This window comes from Oncorhynchus clarkii, chromosome 28, assembly GCF_045791955.1.
Source record: "Oncorhynchus clarkii lewisi isolate Uvic-CL-2024 chromosome 28, UVic_Ocla_1.0, whole genome shotgun sequence".
NCBI classification, from domain to species: domain Eukaryota; kingdom Metazoa; phylum Chordata; class Actinopteri; order Salmoniformes; family Salmonidae; genus Oncorhynchus; species Oncorhynchus clarkii.
Genome location: NC_092174.1, coordinates 31,555,740 through 31,577,784, shown reverse-complemented (window position 1 = coordinate 31,577,784; position 22,045 = coordinate 31,555,740). Strand labels below are relative to the sequence as shown.

Below are 22,045 nucleotides of genomic sequence, written 5' to 3'. Positions count from 1 at the left end.
ACTGCATAGATAATTAACAGAGAGTAGCAGCATCGTAAAAGAGGGGTTTGGGTAGCCTTTTGCTTAGCTGTTCAGGAGTCTTATGGCTTGGGGGTAGAAGCTGTTAAGAAGCCTCTTGGACCTAGACTTGGCGCTCTGGTATCGCTTGTCGTGCGGTAGCAGAGAGAACAGTCTATGACTAGGGTGACTGGAGTCTTTAACAATTTTTAGGGCCTTCCTCTAACATCGCCTGGTATAGAGGTCCTGAATGCCAGGAAGCTTGGCCCCAGTGATGTACTGAGCCGTATGCACTACCCTCTGTAGTGACCTTGCGGTTGGAGGCCGAGCAATTGCCATACCAGGCAGTGATGCAACAAGTCAGGATGCTCTCGATGGTGCAGCTGTAGAACCTTTTGGGGATCTGAGGACCCATACCAAATCTTTTCATTCTCCTGAGGTGGAATAGGCTTTGTCGTACCCTCTTCACGACTGTCTTAGTGTGTTTGGACCATGATAGTTTGTTGGTGATGTGGACACTACAGCCCAGTCGATGAGAATGGTCCACAATCGTCTCCTTTGTCTTGATCACGTTGAGGGAGAGATTGTTTCCTTAGCACCACAGGGCCAGGGCTCTGACCTCCTCCCTATAGGCTGTCTCATTGTTGTCGGTGATCAGGCCTACCACTGTTTTGTCATCTGCAAACTTGATAATGGTATTGATAACTCTGTAATGAAAAGCGCTATACAAATTAAATGTATTATTATTAATTATTATTTTGAATGGGACACCTGGTCATCGTGTAGAAGGGTTGTTTAGGTGTTTGGAATGTTAACCTGTTGTTATAGTGTGCCATGTCTGCCCTCACCAGGGTAGGCCTTAATGACCAAACACATTTAGCCACTGATTATAATGCTGTTTAATAAACATGTCAAATATAAGATATAGCTATTGTTATAATGAATGGAGGATAGAGAATGGATTTTATCTAACACAGATGTTGGCTTGGTGAGGTTATAATAGGCAGCGTGTGCCTATAGCCTATGGTAGCCTAGCTACACACCGACTGTAGGGCCAGACACCTGCAATGGAACAGAATGCTTTGCCATCAAACAAAATACATCTTTGTATCATGCATTTTCACACACGATAGAAGAGGCCTTGATGGAAAGGGGGGATGAGTTGAGCATGAATGTGTCAGTGTCCCTCAAATTCAAATATTCGACATGTTATTTTTGCTCTCACTGTAGGGGACTGAAGGAACGCATCCAATCCTGCTCAGTGCGTGATGCGCAGCCGTGAGTCATGACCGCAAACATGGCACGATAGCACAGGGGCGGGTTTGTTATACCTAACCTGCATGCGCCCTGCCTATAGGCCTACCGCGTCTACAGCTCCCCTGTTGTCATTGGGCACTTCATATGTCAATCTGAACACCAAACGCAGCGCCTCCTCGCAATTATCGCGGTTGCATAAAAATATATGATTAATCTGTTATAAAGGCGAATTTGGGTTCGTTCGGAATGAGGCTTTGACTCCATCCGAGCAAAACTACCCGAACAAAACATTATTATAGCACAGGACATCATCATTTAACATTTAACCGATGCTCATTTACAGCAGGTGGCGTTGCTTGTATAATCTATAATCGCGTTTCGATCCGGACCTTGGATTGGATCTGCCTGTTGTTCAGATTCAGCACTGGACAGCGACCGATTTTGTCGCTCGGACATTCATAACGACAAGGAATCCTCGAGAAAGGGTAGGTCTAAATGAGAAATGGCGATAGAAAAATAATAGAATGAATTATGTCGATGTATTTATTATTAACGTGTTGCCTGTAAACAAAACATAATATTCGTTGCAACGTGTATCATTTGGTGTAGGTTATTTTTCATCTTGATGCATGTAATCTATAGAATGATGTCTACAAATTTGCACGGCTTTATAGATGACTTTTAGACACAGATTTTAACAGGACCTCATTCCCCAAATGCCCTTGAAAATAATGGTGTGTGTGGTGTTGCAGGCAAACAACTGCGCAATCCTACTCTGACTGCCTCGCTTTCCCTGTCTCTCCTCAGTCGAATCGACCCTTGCTTGGCTCGGGGCAATGCGCGGCTAGATGACTTCACTACATCAACAAGCACGGTAGCCCTGGACTAAATATATCACCACACCCCCCTACCTTCTCTCTTCCTTCTCTCTCATCTTGAGCGCCTCCCGCCCGCTAGCACCATGGGTAACCGAGGAATGGAGGATTTGATCCCGCTGGTCAATAAACTCCAGGACGCTTTCAGCGGCATCGGTCAGAGCTGCAATCTTGACCTGCCACAAATCGCGGTAGTCGGCGGACAGAGCGCTGGCAAGAGCTCGGTGTTGGAGAACTTCGTTGGCAGGTAGGTTCAACGAGTAGCAGCCAAACACAACACGTCAAATTCATTACTAATACTAGGGCTAGAAATAATCCAATCTCCTGTTAACCTTGGGGATGTCCTGTCACGGCCAATTTATCCCCAGTCGTGTCCATCCCCGTCACGTTTTGTTTTCCCAGAGGACGCACGCGCCGTGGCGTCCCTGATCATCTCGTAGCCAGGAGCTCGAGCTCGTCTCCATCTTATTTTCAACGCACATTCCTATTGCATTGCAGGCTATATGACAGGGGAGCCGGTATTTGGGTTACCGCAACACCCTCGGGATTTCAGCCCCATCCAGCCTGTTTCATTCCTTGAAATATAAATTTCTTCAGTAGCTCTACCATTTAAACAGAGACAACATTTGTTTTCAATCACTTTAAACAAATCCATGTCTCTATTTGTAAACTGTACATATATAATGTCTATAGGCCTACAGTATTGGGTTGAAATATAACATGTCCACCCACCACCTGCATAAAGGTTGCTTTAGAACCCGAGATGTCTGCTGTGGTCTCCTGGTTCCAATAGGATTTCTAGTCATTACAGCATAAACTGTATCAATACTGCCTATCTCACTGCTGTGACACAACTGACTATCCCTTTCTTATTTCTGTCAAACAAATGTGATTCATAGGCTGTTGTTGCTTCAGAGTGAATGAAGGACGTAAACCTCTGTAGACGAAAGCATCTTTAGGTGAAGAGTAATTATTTGTCCATCCTTTTGCCTCTTGGTTTATTTCAAGACATCGATTTACCAATGAATGGATTGAAACTGTAATGCGAGACTGAATTGAATGAAGGCTGAATCATCTGGTTGAGTATTATATTACCAATTATCATTTGTCCCAAGACAAATGCGGGTGACAGATAGCCTAGCAGTAAGAGAGTTGGGCCAGTAACCAAAAGGTCTCTAGTTTGAATCCAAAATAGACTAGGTGGTGAAAAATCTGTCAATGTGTCATTGAGCAAGGCACTTAAGCCAGATTGCTCCAGGGTCGCCGTTGATAATGGCAGACCCTGGCCGTAACCCCACTCTCTGAGGGTGTCTCAGGGGGAGTTGGGATATGCAAATACACATTTCCAATTCACACATGGGTATAATACATGCTTTTACATGTGTGAAATAGGACAAATACAAGTGCCTACATTATTATAAGACGGATCCTCTGTGTCCTCTGTACTGTAGTTGATTAAAGGTATTTCGGATGTGGGTGTCTCAGAGAGTGAATGATTTTGTCTGTAAAATAAGTAATGAAATGACTGTTGTAAGGACTGTTGGATATACAGTACATATACCTGTCACCACTCTTCTCTCATCTCATTACATTGATATGATCAAGTCACTTCTGCTGTCAATCGTGAAGAAGAGTTTCCATCGATTTTGTTCACTGTGGGATGAATTGGTACTGTACATTATGACACAGTGTGGCCCTTGAATGTGGTTTGTACATAAACAGATGCCATTGGATAGAGACAGAGGATGTTAAAGAGTAATCTGACAAGTCAGACAACTGTTTCTGAAATATGACCTATGTCTACAAATATTTACAGACAAACGTGAATGGTAAAGACTGGTAATTGACGCTATGTATAGAAGATGTTTCTGCTATCGCCAGGGTTGTATTCATTAGTGCACACCGTAGCAAAACGTGTTTCTTATTGGCCAAGATTCCGGAGTCCCTCCCTGTTTGTCCGTTTTCTTCCATTTGGTGCCTAGAAAATATGACCCAGGTCTAGATAGATGAGGTGCATGGTTGTTGTCAGCAGCAGCATCAGTCAAAGCTCAGCCGGCCACCCCTGAGACCTGGGATCCAGCTGAGTAATGATCCTGCTGTCCAGGATTGGCTCCCCCACACCGCTGCTGAATGGACACCAGGGTTCTGACTCATCTTTTCTGCTAGCCCATAGATAGAGGGCAATCTCATGATCAATATTCATCTAGCCTAGCCGTTGTTTCAATTGCGTCAGGATTGTAGCGTTCAACTGTGTGATGAGAAATGGCAAGTGACCTAAACAGACATGTAGACAAGTGACATGCATTGTCACTTGTCTACATGAGCCAACACTCACGCACACACACTCAATCTCTCTCTCGTCTGGTAGCAGACTGGTATGTACTGAAGTCATCATTTTCAGTTTATTTACAGTACAGTATGTGGTGAATTTTCAAAACTCGTAGTACAAAACTACAAACTGGTCACACTTGTTACGTCTTACATTTAAAACCTTTCATTGTGCATTTATTTTGTTTGTAGACATATTTCACCACACAACCATTGATCCAAAATATAACTTTACTGTGAAATATAATGAACAACCAGTTCATCTAATAGCAAAAAAATTAAGATATATTTGTAAAAATTGCCCTTTGAATGTAGTATGCAACAGTACTGTAAATTACAGTACATTACTGTTTTCACATTAGGCAATACATTTGCACTTCCCATAAAATGCACTGAACATCACATTTCCAAAATGTCTACCTCATGAGTGACCATTGAAGGCATATTTCACAATGTTATAAAATGAAAGGTACATCATGTTTAGCAGGCACTAGTTTGCATCAAGCCTATCTTGAGCATTTGGCCACAGGTTCTCATCAAAATTGAAGTAAATATCCTCATTGTTCATGTACCTGGAGAAAAAACAAGCCTGATATAGGTCTGGATTCATCCATGACCTGAAGGAGAGTGGCATGGTCATGGCAATCTTCCCCCTGTATTCTATTTCACAGAATTGTAGTGGTCCTGTACGTGGCTTAGTTCATTAGAGCATGGCACTAGCCAGAGTTGTTGGTTCGATTCCCACTGGGGTCACATACCAAAATGTGTGGACTGTTGTCACTTTGGATAACAGTGTCAGCTACGTAAATTGCATATATTACAGTACTGTATTGGCAAATGCAATTTTAGTAAAGTACTGTAGCTTCATTTTGGATACATGTTTACTGTATAGGGACTGCATTTCTTTCTTGTTTTGGACTTTCTAGAATATTTGTTAGTTTTATATTGTTATTGCATTACTGCATTTTAGGAGCTAGAAACACAAGCATTTCAATGCACCTGCTATAACATTGTCACGATGTTTGTAATAATGGTCGGACCAAGGCACAGCGTACGTAGAGTTCCACATTATTTATTTAAGAAAGTTACATTTAGAAAAATCAAAATAATAAAGAATAAACAAACCGTGATGACAATGCAGTGCTAACAGGCAACTAAACATAAACAATATCCCATAACCCACAGGTGGAAAAAATGCAACTCAAGAGACAACGATTACCAGCTGCCTCTAATTCGGAATCAAATCAAATAAAATTGTATTTGTCACATACACATGGTTAGCAGATGTTAATGCGAGTGTAGGGAAATGCTTGTGCTTTTAGTTCCGACAATGCAGTAATCACCAACAAGTAATCTAACCTAACAATTTCACCACAGCTTCCTTATACACACAAGTGTAAAGGGATGAAGAATATGTACATAAAGATATATGAATGAGTGATGGTACAGAACGGCATAGGCAAGATGCAGTAGATGGCATCGAGTACAGTATATACATATGAGATGAGTAATGTAGGGTATGTAAACATTATATTAAGTGGCATTGTTTAAAGTGGCTAGTGATACATGTATTACATAAAGATGGCAAGATGAAGTAGGTGGTATAGAGTACAGTATATACATATGAGATGCGTAATGTAGTTATATTAAGTGGCATTGTTTAAAGTGGCTAGTGATACATTTTTTTGCATGTATGGCGGCAGCCACTCAATGTTAGTGTTGGCTGTTTAACAGTCTGATGGTCTTGAGATAGAAGCTGTTTTTCTGTCTCTCGGTCCCTGCTTTGATGCACCTGTACTGACCTTCTGGATGATAGCGGGGTGAACAGGCAGTGGCTCGGGTGGTTGTTGTCCTTGATGATCTTTATGGCCTTCCTGTGACATCGGGTGGTGTAGGGGTCCTGGAGGGCAGGTAGTTTGCCCCCGGTGATGCGTTGTGCAGACCTCACTACCCTCTGGGGAGCCTTACGGTTGTGGGCGGAGCAGTTGCCGTACCAGGCGGTGATACAGCCCGACAGGATGCTCTCGTGCATCTGTAAAAGTTTGTGAGTGCTTTTGGTGACAAGCTGAATTTTTTTAGCCTCCTGAGGTTGAAGAGGCGCTGCTGCGTCATCTTCACCACGCTTTCTGTGTGGGTGGACCAATTCAGTTTGTCCGTGATGTGTACGCCGAGGAACTTAAAACTTTCTACCCTCTCCACTACTGTCCCGTCGATTACCAGGACCAGGACCAGCGTTGAACAGACCTGAGAGCGGGAGCTTCCTGTTTTAGTTTCTGTCTATAGGCTGGAAGCAACAAAATGGAGTCGTGGTCAGCTTTTCCGAAAGGAGGGCGGGGGAGGGCCTTATATGCATCGCGGAAGTTAGAATAACAATGATCCAGGGTTTTACCAGCCCTGGTAGCACAATCGATATGCTGATAGAATTTAGGGAGTCTTGTTTTCAGATTAGCCTTGTTAAAATCCCCAGCTACAATAAATGCAGCCTCAGGATATGTGGTTTCCAGTTTACATAGAGTGAAATAAAGTTTGTTCAGGGCCATCGATGTGTCTGCTTGGGGGGGAATATATGCGGCTGTGATTATAATCGAAGATAATTCTCTTGGTAGATAATGCCGTTGACATTTGATTGTGAGGAATTCAGGTGAACAGAAGGACTTGAGTTCCTGTATGTTGTTATGATCTCACCACGTCTTGTTAATCATAAGGCATAATACCCCCCCCTCCCCGCCCCTCTTCTTACCAGAAAGATGTGTGTTTCTGTCGGCGCGATGCGTGAAGAAACCAGCTGGCTGTACCGTCTCCGATAGAGTGTCTCGAGTGAGCCATGTTTCCATGAAGCAAAGAACGGTACAGTCTCTGATGCCTCTCTGGAATGCAACCCTTGCTCGGATTTCATCAACCTTGTTGTCAAGAGACTGGACATTGGCAAGTAGTATGCTCGGGAGCGGTGCGCGATGTGCCCGTCTCCGGAGCCTGACCAGAAGACCGCTTTGTCTGCCCCTTTTACGGCGTCGTTGTATTGGTTCGCCGGCTGGGATCCGATCCATTGTCCCGGGTGGTGGGCAAAACACAGGATCCGCTTTGGGAATGTCGTATTCCTGGTCGTAATGATGGTGAGTTGACGTTGCTCTTATATCCAGTAGTTCCTCCCGACTGTATGTAATAAAACCTATGATTACCTGGGGTACCAATGTAATAAATAACACGTAAAAAAACTAAATACTGCATAGTTTCCTAGGAACGCGAAGCGAGGTGGCCATCTCTGTCGGCCCCGGAAGTATCATACACAAACACCAACATAGAAAATGAAACCTAGAACCCCACATAGAAATAATAAACTAGACTAAAACCCCTAGTCCCTCTACCATAGAAAATACAGTTTTTCTATGGTCAGGACGTGACAGTACTCCCACCAAAGGTGCGGACTCCGACCGCAAAACCTGAAACATAAAAGGGAGGGTTAGGGGGGGTGTCTAGTGTCGGTGGCGGTTCTGGTGCGGGGCAAAGTACCCGCTCATCCGCCAGCATCCGGGGCGGCTCTGGTGCGGGACGAAGTATCCGCTCATCCTGCGGATCCAGCCATGGACCCAGGCTGAACACTGTGCCTGGACTGGACCTAGATGCTGGGGAAGGCTCCTGCCTTGGAGCGGGACGCCATGTCTGGACTGGACATCGGCCCAGGGGAAAGCTCCCGCCACGGAGCGGGACTGGACGCTGTGCCTGGCCTTGGCACCAATGCCGAAGAAGACTCTGGCCTTGGAGCTGGACTGGACGCCGTGTTTAGACTGGGCATCGGCGCAGGGGAAGGCTCCGGCTAGGGAGCTGGGGGTTCCGGACTGTGGACCGTCTCAGGAGGTTCCGGAACGTGGACCGTCTCAGGAGGTTCCGGACCGTGGACCGTCTCAGGAGGTTCCTGACTGTGGACCGTCTCAGGAGGTTCCGGACTGGGAACCGTTGCCGGAAGCTCTGGACTGGGAACTGTCGCCAGTAGCTCTGGACCTGGCACCGTCGCCGGAAGCTCTGGACTGGCGAGGCGCACTGGAGGCCTGATGCGTGGGGCCAGCATAGGTGGCGAGTGCGAGGAGCAGGCACAGGACGTACCTGACTGGGAAGGCACACTTGAGGGAGAGTGCGAGGAGCAGGAACAGGACGTACCGGACTGGGAAGGCACACTTGAGGGAGTGGGTTGAGGAGCAGGCACAGGACGTACTGGGTTGTGGAGGCGCACTGGAGGTCTGAAGCGTAGAGCTGGCACAATATGTCCTGGACAAATGACAACCTTCGCACGGCAAGTGCAGGGAGCTGGCACAGGACGTACCGGGCTGCGGAGGGGCACTGGAGACACGGTGCGTAGAACCGGCACACATTGTACCGGAACGTTAACACACTTTGCACGGCAAGTGCGAGGAGCTCGCACCGGACGTACTGGGCTGTGAAGACGCCCTGGAGACCTGGTGCGTATAGCCGGCATCAATTGTACCGGAACTTTAACACACTTCTCAGGACCAGTATGGGGAGCTGACTCAGAGAATGAAGAGAATGGTCATGGACAGGCAGAAAGTCAAATCCAGATCAGAGTCTGGGAGGTACAGAGTGGCAGACAGGCTTGTGGTCAGAATGGTCAGGCAGGCGGGTACAGAGTCCAGAAACAGGCAAGGGTCAAAACCGGGAGGAGTAGAAAAAGGAGAATAGCAAAAGGAGTACGGGAAAAAAACGCTGGTTGACTTGACTAAAACATACAAGACGAACTGGCACAGAGAGACAGGAAACACGGGGATAAATACTCTGGAGAAAATAAGCAACACCTGGAGGGGGTGGAGACAATCACAAGAACAGGTGAAACAGATCAGGGTGTGACAATAACAGTCATCACCATAGTAGTACATTCTGGTGTATATCATACTTTTTATGTTTGTACTTCACAGACATACATTTTTATTATGTAGTTCTCAAAATCTGTAGTAGACAAACCAGTTTACATGTCAAATCTACAGGTTTACCAAAGGGTTAAGTGATCATCGATTAAAAGCAGTCAGATTAAGTAATAGTAAAATGTATTTAAACAAAAGAGAAGAGAATCATTTCAAAGTAATGTGAGCATTGCAGTGTGGAAGGCAATTACTTTATATGAACATGTACCGTGACTTTCAGAAAGCATTCAGACCCCTTGACTAAAATTGATTAAACTGTTTTTTTACTTCATCAATCTACACACAATATTCCATAATGACAAAGCAAAAACAGGTTTTAAGACATTTAAAAATGGAAATATCACATTAAAAACATGTTTTGACTAGGTAGGGCAGCTAATAAAAACACATTCTTATTTACAATGACGGACTAACCTCGCCAAACCCTGACGAATGCTGGGCCAATTGTGCGCCACCATATGGGACTCCCGATCACGGCCAGAAGTGATTCAGACTGGATTCAAACCAGGGACTGTAGTGACACCTCTTGCACTGAGATGCAGTGCCTTTGAACATTGCGCCACTCAGGAGCCCAGACCCTTTACTCAGTACTGATTAAAGCCTCGAGTCTTCTTGGGTATGACGCTACAAGCTTGGCACACCTGTATTTGGGGAGTTTCAACCATTCTTCTCTGCAGATGCATTCAAGCTCTGTCAGGTTGGATGGGGAGCGTTGCTGCACAGCTATTTTCAGGTCTCTCCATGGGTGTTTGATCAGGTTCAAGTCCGGGCTCTGGCTGGGCCACACAAGGACATTCAGAGACTTGTCCCAAAGCCACTCCTGTATTGTCTTGGCTGTGTGCTTAGGGTCGTTGTCTTGTTGGAAGGTGAACCTTTGCCGAAGTCTGAGGTCCTGAGTGCTCTGGAGCAGATTTTTATCAAGGATATCTCAGTACTTTGTTCCGTTCATCTTTCCCTCGATCCTGACTAGTCTTCCAGTCCCTGCCGCTGAAAAACATCCCCACATCATGATGCTACAACCACCATGCTTCACCGTAGGGATGGTGCCAGGTTTCCTCCAGACATGACGCTTGGCATTCATGCCAAAGAGTTCAATCTTGGTTTCATCAGACCAGAGAATCTTGTTTCTCATGGTCTGAGAGTCTTTAGATGCCTTTTGGTAAACTCCAAGTGGGCTGCCATGTGCATTTTACTGAGGAGTGGCTTCCATCTGGCCACTCTACCATAAAGGCCTGATTGGTGGAGTGCTGCAGAGATGGTTGTCCTTCTGGAAGGTTCTCCCATCTCTCCAGAGGAACTCTAGAGCTCTGTCAGAGTGACCATTGGGTTCTTGGTCACCTCCCTGACCCAGGCCCTTCTCTCCCAATTGTTCAGTTTGGTAGGAAGAGGTGATGGCTCCAAACCTCTTGGTGGTTCCAAACTTCTTCCATTTAATCTAGGGCAGGCTCCACTAGCGGAACCCCTCGACAACATTCCGCTGAATAGGCAGCGCGCAAAATATATATATGTTTTTTTGAAATATGTAACTTTCACACATTAACAAGTCCAATACAGCAAATGAAAGATAAGCTTCTTGTTAATCTACCCATCATGTCCGATTTCAAAAAGGCTTTACAGCGAAAGCACAACATATGATTATGTTAGGTCATAGCAAGTCCCAAAAAAACACAGCCATTTTTCCAGCCAAAGATAGGAGTCACAATAAGCAGAAATATAGATAAAATGAATCACTAACCTTGGATGATCTTCATCAGATGACACTCATAGGACATCATGTTACACAATACATGTATGTTTTTTTCCGATAATGTGCATATTTATATCCAAAAATCTCAGTTTACATTTGCGCATTACGTGCAGTAATGTTTTGATTCCAAAACATCCGGTGATTTTGCAGAAATACTCATAATAAACATTGATAAAAGTTATTCACAGAATTAAAGATAGACTTCTCGTTAATGCAACCGCTGTGTCAGATTTCAAAAAAACTTTACGGAAAAAGCATAATCTGAGAACGGCGCTCAGAACCCAAAACAGCCAAAGAAATATCCGCCATGTTGGAGTCAACAGAAGTTAGAAATAACACTATAAATATTCACTTACCTTTGATGATCTTCATCAGAAGGCACTCCCAGGAATCTCAGTTCAACAATAAATGACTGATTTGTTCCATAAAATTCCATAAAGTCCATCATTTATGTCCAAATTGCCACTTGTTGTTAGCGTGTTCAGCCCAGTAATCCATCTTTATGAGGTGCGAGCACTTCGTCCAGACAAAAACTCGAAAAGTTCCGTTACAGGTCGTAGAAACAAGTCAAACGATGTATGGAATCAATCTTTAGGATGTGTTTAACATAAATCATCAATAAGGTTCCAATTTAATTGTCTGAAGAAAAGCACTGGAACGAGAGCTAACTCTGTCCTGAGCGAGCGTCACGAGCCTGAGACACTCTGCCAGACCCATGACTTATTCAGCTCCCATTCCCCTCTCCTTTATAGCAGAAGCCTGAAACACGTTTCTAAAGATGGTTGACATCTAGTGGAAGCCGTAGGAAGTGCAACTTGACTCCATAGACACTGTGTATTCGATAGGCCAAGCTTTGAAAAACTACAAACCTCAGATTTCCCACTTCCTGGTTGGATTTTTCTCAGGTTTTTGCCTGCCATATGCGTTCTGTTATACTCACAGACATCATTCAAACAGTTTTAGAAACTTCAGAATGTTTTCTATCAAATACTAAGAATAATATGCACATATTAGCATCTGGGACAGAGTAAGAGGCAGTTCACTCTGTTCCCTATCCCAAAAAGGTTTTAAGAATGATGGAGCCCACTGTGTTCTTGGGGACCTTCAATGCTGCATAACATTTTTCGTACCCTTCCCCAGATCTGTGTCTTGACATATTCCTGTCTTGGAGCTCTACGGAAAATTCCTTTGGCCTCAAAGCTTGATTTTTACTCTGACATGCACTGTGAACTATGATACCTTATATAGACAGGTGTGTGCCTTTCCAAGTCATGTCTAATCAATTCAATTTACCACAGGTGGACTCCAATCAAGTTGTAGAAACATCTCAAGGATGATCAATGGAATCAGGATGCACCTGAGCTCAATTTTGGGTCTGAATACTTATGTAAATAAGGTATTTCTGTTTTTTATTTTTAATACATTTTCCAAAGTTTCAAACAACCTGTTTTCGCTTTGTCATTATTGGGTATTGTTTCTGTAGATTGCTGAGTCATTTTTTTTATTTAATCAATTTTAGAATAAGTCTTTAACGTAACAAAATGTGGAAAAAGTCAAGGGGTCTAAATACTTTCCGAAGGCACTGAATTGCAATGCTAAACATGTAGTTTTAGATGAAACACTAATTAAGTTTGGTGGAAAAAAGACTATGATTTTGTGCGTTGTACTTAGTCAATTGAAAATGTGGTTAGAGTTTTGAAACAACTGCCGTTTTGATGATCTGTTTTGAGTTTTGTACAAAGAGTTGTGAACATGAACCACATACTTGTGAAAATGGCACCAAAGTGATAGAAATACTTTAAATGAGTGCTCTGCTACCTGCTGCTTTGCATGCTGTTCATGTTGACCTCTTGTGCATGAACTATTTTATTTCATCAGAATCAGATACGCGAATCAGGGACTGTTCAGGTGGTTCAGATGGTAAACTGGACTGTATAATCAGTTGGATTTACCAAAGAGCCTGATGACATTTTCAGATCAAAATGTTTTTCTATTGATATTATCAAATCTCTTCCTCTGTCATTATCAAAGAAGAGACCCTGTTTGGTTGTGTGCTGTGTGGTTTAATTCATTCTATGTTATCTGGTTGGTTGTGTGTGTTCAGTAGGTGTGAGACTTTACATCATGGCAGTTAGTGTCTGTTGGTGGTTGGCAAGGCCTCAGTCTCCCATAGTGCAACACAGTCACTGTTACGTCTCTCTTCGGAAGGCATGGACCAAAACGCAGCGTAGTAAGTGTTCATGATTCTTTATTTGTCAAAACACTCAAACAAAATAACTAAGTGAAAAACGAATAGTTCTGTAAGGCAAATAAACTATACAGAAAACAACTACCCTCCCGGGTGGCGCAGTGGTTAAGGGCGCTGTACTGCAGCGCCAGCTGTGCCATCAGAGTCCCTGGGTCCGCACCCAGGCTCTGTCGTAACCGGCCGCGACCGGGAGGTCCATGGAGCGACGCACAATTGGCCTAGCGTCGCCCGGGTTAGGGAGGGCTTGGTCGGTAGGGGTGTCCTTGTCTCATCGCGCACCAGCGACTCCTGTGGCGGGCTGGGCGCAGTGTGCGCTAACCAAGGTGGCCAGGTGCACTGTGTTTCCTCCTGTGCATTGGTGCGGCTGGCTTCCGGGTTGGATGCACGCTGTGTTAAGAAGCAGTGCGGCTTGGTTGGGTTGTGTATCGGAGGACGCATTGACTTTCAACCTTCATCTCTCCCGAGCCCGTACGGGAGTTGTAGCGATGAGACAAGATAGTAGCTACTACAACAATTGAATACCACGAAATTGGGGAGAAAAAGGGGTAAAAGAAAAAAAAAGAAAAAAAAGAGAACAACTACCCAGAAAACACAGGTGGGGAAAAGGCTACCTAAGTATGATTCCCAATCAGAGACAGCTGCCTCTGATTGAGAACCACACTCGGCCAAAAACAAATACATAGAAAACATAGAAATAAAGAAACTAGAATGCCCACCCTAGTCACACCCTGGCCTAACCAAAATAGAGAATAATAGCCTCTCTATGGCCAGGGCGTGACAGGGCGTGATGCGGACTCCGGCCGCAAAACCTGACTCTAAAGGGGAGGGTCCGGGTGGGCATCTCTTCACGGAGGCGGCTCCGGTGCGGGACGTAGACCCCCCTCTGCCCGCAGATCTCTTCGCTTTAGTGGTGCATGGACCTTCACTGGAGGAACCGAGCCGCAGATCATCGCTGGCGGAACCGAGCCGCAGATCATCGCCGGCGGAACCAGACCACCGATCATCGCCGGAGGCTTCGGACTGGGGACCGTCACTGCAGGCTCCGGACTGGGGACCGTCGCTGCAGGCTCCGGATTGGGGACCGTCACTGCAGGCTCCGGACTGGGGACCGTCGCTGCAGGCTCCGGATTGGGGACCGTCGCTGCAGGCTCCGGACTGGGGACCGTCGCTGCAGGCTCCGGACTGGAGACCGTCGCTGCAGGCTGCGGACTGGGGACCGTCGCTGCAGGCTCCGGACTGGGGACCGTCGCTGGAGGCTTCGGACTGGGGACAGTCGCTGCAGGATCCAGACTGGGGACCGTCACTGCAGGCTCCGGGCCATGGATCATCACTGGAGGCTCCGTGCCATGGATCATCACTGGAGGCTCCGTGCCATGGATCATCACTGGAGGCTTCGTGCCATGGATCATCTCTGGAGGCTTTGTGCCATGGATCATCACAGGAAGCTTCGTGCCATGGATCATCACTGGAGGCTTCCTGCCATGGATCATCACTGGAGGCTTCCTGCCATGGATCATCACTGGAGGCTTCGAACGTGGAGCCGGAATAGGTCTCACCGGACTGGGGAGATGCACTGGAAGCCTGGTGCGTGGAGCAGCGGATACACTGGGCAGTGGAGGCGCACTGGAGGTCTCAAGCGTAGAGCTGGCACAACCCGTCCTGGCTGGATGGTTACTATCGCCTGGCAAATGCGGGGCGCTAGCACAGGACGCACTGGGCTGTGCAGACGCACTGGAGCCGGCGGATTATATCCTGGGCTGAAGAGACGCACTGGAGGCCAGGAGCGCTGAGCCACCACCATCCGTCCTGGCTGGAAGCCCACTCTCGTCCGGCCAATGCAGGGAGCTGGAATATAGCGCACCGGGCTGTGACTGCGCATTGGAGACATGGTGCGCATCACAGCATAACACGGTGCCCGACCAGTCACACGCTCCCCACGGTAAGCACAGGGAGTTGGCTCAGGTCTCCACCCTGATTCCACCAATCTCCCTGTGTGTCCCCCCAAATGTTTTTGTTTGGGGCTGCCTCTCGTGCTTGCCTCATTGCCATGACTCCTGGTATCGCCGCCGTTCCTCCCTTGCTGTTTCCGCCTGTTTCTATGGCAGCGTCTTGTCCCCTGCCATAACCTCATCCCATGTCCATGAGGTCCTCCACTCACTCTTCTCCCGGGCCCAGGATCCCTGCTCCTCCTGGCCAGGCTGCTTGGTCCTTTGGTAGTGGGTAGTTCTGTCACGGCTCTCGTCAGAATGAGGATCGGACCAAAGCACAGCGTGGTAAATGTTCATGATTCTTTATTTATCAAAACACTCAAATAAAATAACAAAGTGAAAAGCTGCCTCGCTTGGGAACCACACTCGGCCAAAAACAAAGAAATAGAAAACATAGAAATAAAGAAACTAGAATGCCCACCCTAGTCACACCCTGGCCTAAGCCTCTCTATGGCCAGGGTGTGACAGTCACTAGTAGTGTCACCTTCAACCTAGTCTCCCATATCCAAACACCATCTTTTTGTCAAATTTAAACTTACCTCCTCTCTTTGTAACTTTCCTGATTGTCTGTCCCTCTGTGTAACTGTCCTGATTGGCTGTCCCTCTGTGTAACTGTCCAAATTGGCTGTCTCTAGGGTTGGCACAATTATAGTATAATCATGGAACCGACAATTATGGACAATAATTGTGAACAAAAAACATTATTGTCATAATCATCTTAATATTCATTTTAGGAGTAGGCGGATATGCTGTAGTTGTATTCATTAGGTATGCTGTAGTGGTATTCATTAGGTATGTTGTAGTTGTAATCATTAGGTATGTTGTAGTTGTAATCATTAGGTGTGTTGTAGTTGTATTCATTAGGTATGCTGTAGTGGTATTCATTAGGTATGTTGTAGTTGTAATCATTAGGTATGTTGTAGTTGTAATCATTAGGTATGTTGTAGTTTTAATCATTAGTGATGTTGTAGTGGTATTCATTAGGTATTCATTAGGTATGTTGTGTTTGTATTCATTAGGTATGTTGTAGTTGTTTTCATTAGGTATGTTGTAGTTGTTTTCATTAGGTATGTTGTAGTTGTTTTCATTAGGTATGTTGTAGTTGTATTCATTAGGTATGTTGTAGTTGTTTTCATTAGGTATGTTGTAGTTGTTTTCATTAGGTATGTTGTAGTTGTTTTCATTAGGTATGTTGTAGTTGTTTTCATTAGGTATGTTGTAGTTGTTTTCATTAGGTATGTTGTAGTTGTTTTCATTAGGTATGCTGTAGTGGTATTCATTAGGTATGTTGTAGTTGTAATCATTAGGTATGTTGTAGTTGTAATCATTAGGTATGTTGTAGTTTTAATCATTAGTGATGTTGTAGTGGTATTCATTAGGTATTCATTAGGTATGTTGTGTTTGTATTCATTAGGTATGTTGTAGTTGTTTTCATTAGGTATGTTGTAGTTGTTTTCATTAGGTATGTTGTAGTTGTTTTCATTAGGTATGTTGTAGTTGTTTTCATTAGGTATGTTGTAGTTGTTTTCATTAGGTATGTTGTAGTTGTTTTCATTAGGTATGTTGTAGTTGTTTTCATTAGGTATGTTGTAGTTGTATTCATTAGTGATGTTGTAGCTCATTTCCAAATATGCATTATGATGCGTTACCAGCTTAAAACATTTTTAAACAAAAATGACAATTATTATAATAACCGAGGCTATTTGCGTGGTAAATAATTGTTTCTCAAACGTCCATAATCATCACAGCCCTAGCTGTTTCTTTGTGTTGTTATCTTGATTGGCTGTCTGTCTGCAGGGACTTCCTGCCCCGAGGCTCTGGGATCGTCACCCGCAGGCCCCTTGTCCTGCAGCTCATCAGTGCCAATGCAGGTAACACACGTGCTCGCACACACACTCATGCACGCACGCACGCATGCTTGCACGCACACACACACACACACACACACACACACACACACACACACACACACACACACACACACACACACACACACAGACACACACACACATACCTATCTGCATCTTTCTTCACAGAATGGGCAGAGTTCTTACACTGCAAAGGGAAGAAATTCACTGACTTCGATGAGGTTCGGCAGGAGATTGAGGCGGAGACTGACCGCATTACTGGGGCCAATAAGGGCATATCTCCCGTCCCCATCAACCTGCGCGTCTACTCCCCACATGGTACACATACCTAAACTCTCATCCACCCTCTTTCTCTCTCTTACTCTCTCTCCCTCTCCCTCCCCCTCTTTTATCTCTCTCTCTCCCTCTCATATATGTCTCTGTGCTCTCCTTCCCTACTGTGTGTTCATTAATATTCACTATAATATGTGTCCTCCTCTCTCCTTTCCCCCCTGCCTGCAGTGCTGAACCTGACCCTGATTGACCTGCCAGGCATCACCAAGGTGCCCGTGGGGGACCAGCCAGTGGACATTGAGCAGCAGATCAGAGACATGATCATGCAGTTCATCTGCAGGGAGAGCTGTCTCATCCTGGCTGTCACTCCGGCCAACTCTGACCTGGCCAACTCAGACGCCCTCAAACTGGCCAAAGATGTTGACCCCCAGGGTAAGATTGATCATATTGCTATATCACATTTTGGGGTTAGCTGATATTTTAAACACCTATCCAGACGTTGAGAGATCTCGCAGGCATCTGCAATGAAGTCAGCCATGAACGTGGTCTTTGTGTTGTGACTGACTTCTGCCTTTGCCCCTTACCCTTTAACCTCTGACACCAGGCCAGCGGACCATAGGAGTGATCACCAAGCTGGATCTGATGGATGAGGGAACAGACGCCAGGGAAGTCCTGGAGAACAAGCTGCTGCCCCTAAGGAGAGGTGGGACATCTCTTTCTCTCTGTCTCTTACTCACTGTTTCTCTGTCTTTCTACCAATCTCTCTCTTTCTTTGTCCCTCTTTCTCCATCTCTATGTCCACCGATCTACTTCAGTCATCTTTGGTATCAGCTTTTCTGTTCTATCCTTAGCACTCGCCTTACATTTTGGTCCCATTTTATTGTATCACAGTCATGTCTTTTCCATCATCCCGTCTGTCTGTGTGTGTTGCCAGGTTATATTAGAGTGGTTTCACACTGCCCATCTGTGTGTTGCCAGGTTATTTTAGAGTGGTTTCACACTGCCCATCTGTGTGTGTTGCCAGGTTATATTAGAGTGGTTTCACACTGCCCATCTGTGTGTTGCCAGGTTATTTTAGAGTGGTTTCACACTGCCCATCTGTGTGTGTTGCCAGGATGGATTAGAGTGGTTTCACACTGCCCATCTGTGTGTTGCCAGGTTATATTAGAGTGGTTTCACACTGCCCATCTGTGTGTGTTGCCAGGTTATATTGGAGTGGTTTCATACTGCCCATCTGTGTGTGTTGCCAGGTTATATTAGAGTGGTTTCACACTGCCCATCTGTGTGTGTTGCCAGGTTATATTAGAGTGGTTTCACACTGCCCATCTGTGTGTGTTGCCAGGTTATATTGGAGTGGTTTCACACTGCCCATCTGTGTGTTGCCAGGTTATTTTAGAGTGGTTTCACACTGCCCATCTGTGTGTTGCCAGGTTATATTAGAGTGGTTTCACACTGCCCATCTGTGTGTTGCCAGGTTATTTTAGAGTGGTTTCACACTGCCCATCTGTGTGTGTTGCCAGGATGGATTAGAGTGGTTTCACACTGCCCATCTGTGTGTTGCCAGGTTATATTAGAGTGGTTTCACACTGCCCATCTGTGTGTGTTGCCAGGTTATATTGGAGTGGTTTCATACTGCCCATCTGTGTGTGTTGCCAGGTTATATTAGAGTGGTTTCACACTGCCCATCTGTGTGTGTTGCCAGGTTATATTAGAGTGGTTTCACACTGCCCATCTGTGTGTGTTGCCAGGTTATATTGGAGTGGTTTCACACTGCCCATCTGTGTGTTGCCAGGTTATATTGGAGTGGTTTCACACTGCCCATCTGTGTGCTGCCAGGTTATATTAGAGTGGTTTCACACTGCCCATCTGTGTGTTGCCAGGTTATATTGGAGTGGTTTCACACTGCCCATCTGTGTGTGTTGCCAGGTTATATTAGAGTGGTTTCACACTGCCCATCTGTGTGTGTTGTCAGGTTATATTGGAGTGGTTTCACACTGCCCATCTGTGTGTGTTGCCAGGTTATATTGGAGTGGTTTCTCACTGCCCATCTGTGTGTGTTGCCAGGTTATATTGGAGTGGTTTCTCACTGCCCATCTGTGTGTGTTGCCAGGTTATATTGGAGTGGTGAACCGCAGTCAGAAGGACATTGATGGAAAGAAGGACATCAAGATGGCTATGGCTGCTGAGAGGAAGTTCTTCCTCACTCACCCGGCCTACAGACACATGGCCGAAAAGATGGGCACCCCGTGCCTACAGAAAGTCCTCAACCAGGTAGGCTAACCAACAGACTGCAGACTGACCAGGTTATGAACCGTAACTGAGTCTCTCCTACAGGTTATTACATTCTTGCTAATCATCCTAAAGCCCAGCATAATAGGCTTGCTTAGCGACATTATATTTAGGGTACTTTTTGTGTTGTGTTGCCATAGCAATTGACCAACCACATCCGCGACACGCTGCCGGCGTTCCGTAGCAAGCTGCAGACCCAGCTTCTGTCTCTGGATAAGGAGGCCGAGGAGTACCGGGGATACCGCCCTGATGACCCGGGACGTAAGACCAAGCAACTGCTGCAGTGAGTTCCACACTCACAATCAGGGTTTGGGTCAATTGCGTTTTGATTCAGTATAGTCAGTAAATCAACTGTAATTCCAATTTAAATTGTGTGTGTAGGATGGTGCAGCAGTTCTCCGTGGACTTTGAGAAGCGCATTGAGGGCTCTGGGGACCAGGTGGATACTGTAGAGCTCTCTGGTGGAGCCAAGATCAACCGTATCTTCCACGAGAGATTCCCTTTCGAACTGGTCAAGGTTAGATAGCTGGCGGATGCATATCTTGTTTCCTGGGGTGCTAGGCTGAAAAACAGTCTCTCAATCTCAATCTCTCTTTCTCTCTCTTTCTCTCTCTCTCAGATGGAATGTGATGACAAGGAGATGCGGCGGGAGATCAGCTACGCCATCAAGAACATTCACGGTATCAGGTGGGTGTTTATTTTATATTATTACTGTTTACCACTCTCATACCACCTCCACCTCTCACTCTCAAATCAAATCAAAGTTTATTTGTCACGTGCGCCGAATACAACGGGTGTAGACATTACAGTGAAATGCTTACTTACTGGCTCTAACCAATAGTGCAAAAAAAGGTATCAGGTGAACAATAGGTAAGTAAAGAAATAAAAACAACAGTAAAAAACCTGTGAAAAATAACAGTAGCGAGACTATAAAAGTAGCGAGGCTATAAAAGTAGCGAGGCTACATACAGACACCACCCAGATCGAGGGAGATTATCATTGGTCTTGTATGTCTTCCATTTCCTAATAATTGCTCCCACAGTTGATTTCTTCAAACCAAGCTGCTTACCTATTGCAGATGCAGTCTTCCCAGCCTGGTGCAGGTCTACAATTTTGTTTCTGGTGTCCTTTGACAGCTCTTTGGTCTTGGCCATAGTGGAGTTTGGAGTGTGACTGTTTGAGGTTGTGGACAGGTGTCTTTTATACTGATAACAAGTTCAAACAGGTGCCATTAATACAGGTAACGAGTGGAGGACAGAGGAGCCTCTTAAAGAAGAAGTTACAGGTCTGTGAGAGCCAGAAATCTTGCTTGTTTGTAGGTGACCAAATACTTATTCTCCACCATAATTTGCAAATAAATTCATAAAAAATCCTACAATGTGATTTTCTGGATTTTCTTTTCTCATTTTGTCTGTCATAGTTGAAGTGTACCTATGATGAAAATGACAGGCCTCTCTCATCTTTTTAAGTGGGAGAACTTGCACAATTGGTGGCTGACTAAATACTTTTTTACTTTTTTAACTGTATAGTCAAAGTGACTATGCATAGAAGGTAAACAGAGAGTAGCAGCAGCGTAAAAGAGGGGCTAGGGGGGGGGTGGCGGGACACAATGCATATAGTCCGGGTAGCCATTTCATCAACTGTTCAGGAGTCTTATGGCTTGGGGGTAAAAACTGTTGAGAAGCCTTTTTTTCCTAGACTTGGCACACCGGTACCGCTTGCCATGTGGTAGTAGAGAGAACAGTCTATGACTGGGGTGGCTGGGGTCTTTGACAATTTTTAGGGCCTTCCTCTGACACTGCCTGGTGTAGAGGTCCTGGATGGCAGGCAGCTTGGCCCCAGTGATGTTCTGGGCCGTACGCACTACCCTCTATGGTGCCTTGCAGTCGGAGGCCGAGCAATTGCCATACCAGGCAGTGATGCAACCAGTCAGACATGCTCTCGATGTTGCAGCTGTTGAACCTTTTGAGGATCTCAGGACCCATGCCATGTCTTTTTAGTTTCCTGAGGGGGAATAGGCTTTGTCGTGCCCTCTTCACGACTGTCTTGGTGTGTTTGGACCATTCCAGTTTGTTGGTGATGTGGACACCAAGGAACTTGAAGCTCTCAACCTGCTCCACTACAGCCCCGTCGATGACAATGGGGGCGTGCTCAGTCCTCCTTTTCATGTAGTCGACAATCATCTCCATAGTCTTGGTTACTTTGAGGGATAGGTTGTTATTCTGGCACCACCCGGCCAGGTCT

General features: G+C 45.5%; 1 protein-coding gene across 1 annotated transcript in view; it reads left to right on the top strand.

Moving 5' to 3' along the window:
* Positions 1 to 1,477: 1,477 nt before the first annotated feature.
* Positions 1,478 to 22,045, top strand: part of LOC139386834 (dynamin-3-like) — a 41,245-nt gene continuing 20,677 nt past the window's right edge. The window contains exons 1-10 of the mRNA XM_071132681.1: positions 1,478 to 1,739; positions 2,062 to 2,376; positions 17,169 to 17,242; positions 17,408 to 17,557; positions 17,741 to 17,944; positions 18,117 to 18,215; positions 19,623 to 19,783; positions 19,942 to 20,084; positions 20,183 to 20,318; positions 20,421 to 20,488. Coding sequence (XP_070988782.1) covers positions 2,216 to 2,376; positions 17,169 to 17,242; positions 17,408 to 17,557; positions 17,741 to 17,944; positions 18,117 to 18,215; positions 19,623 to 19,783; positions 19,942 to 20,084; positions 20,183 to 20,318; positions 20,421 to 20,488 — 1,196 coding nt within the window. The 5' untranslated portion in view covers positions 1,478 to 1,739; positions 2,062 to 2,215. The remainder of the gene's footprint in view (positions 1,740 to 2,061; positions 2,377 to 17,168; positions 17,243 to 17,407; positions 17,558 to 17,740; positions 17,945 to 18,116; positions 18,216 to 19,622; positions 19,784 to 19,941; positions 20,085 to 20,182; positions 20,319 to 20,420; positions 20,489 to 22,045) is intronic.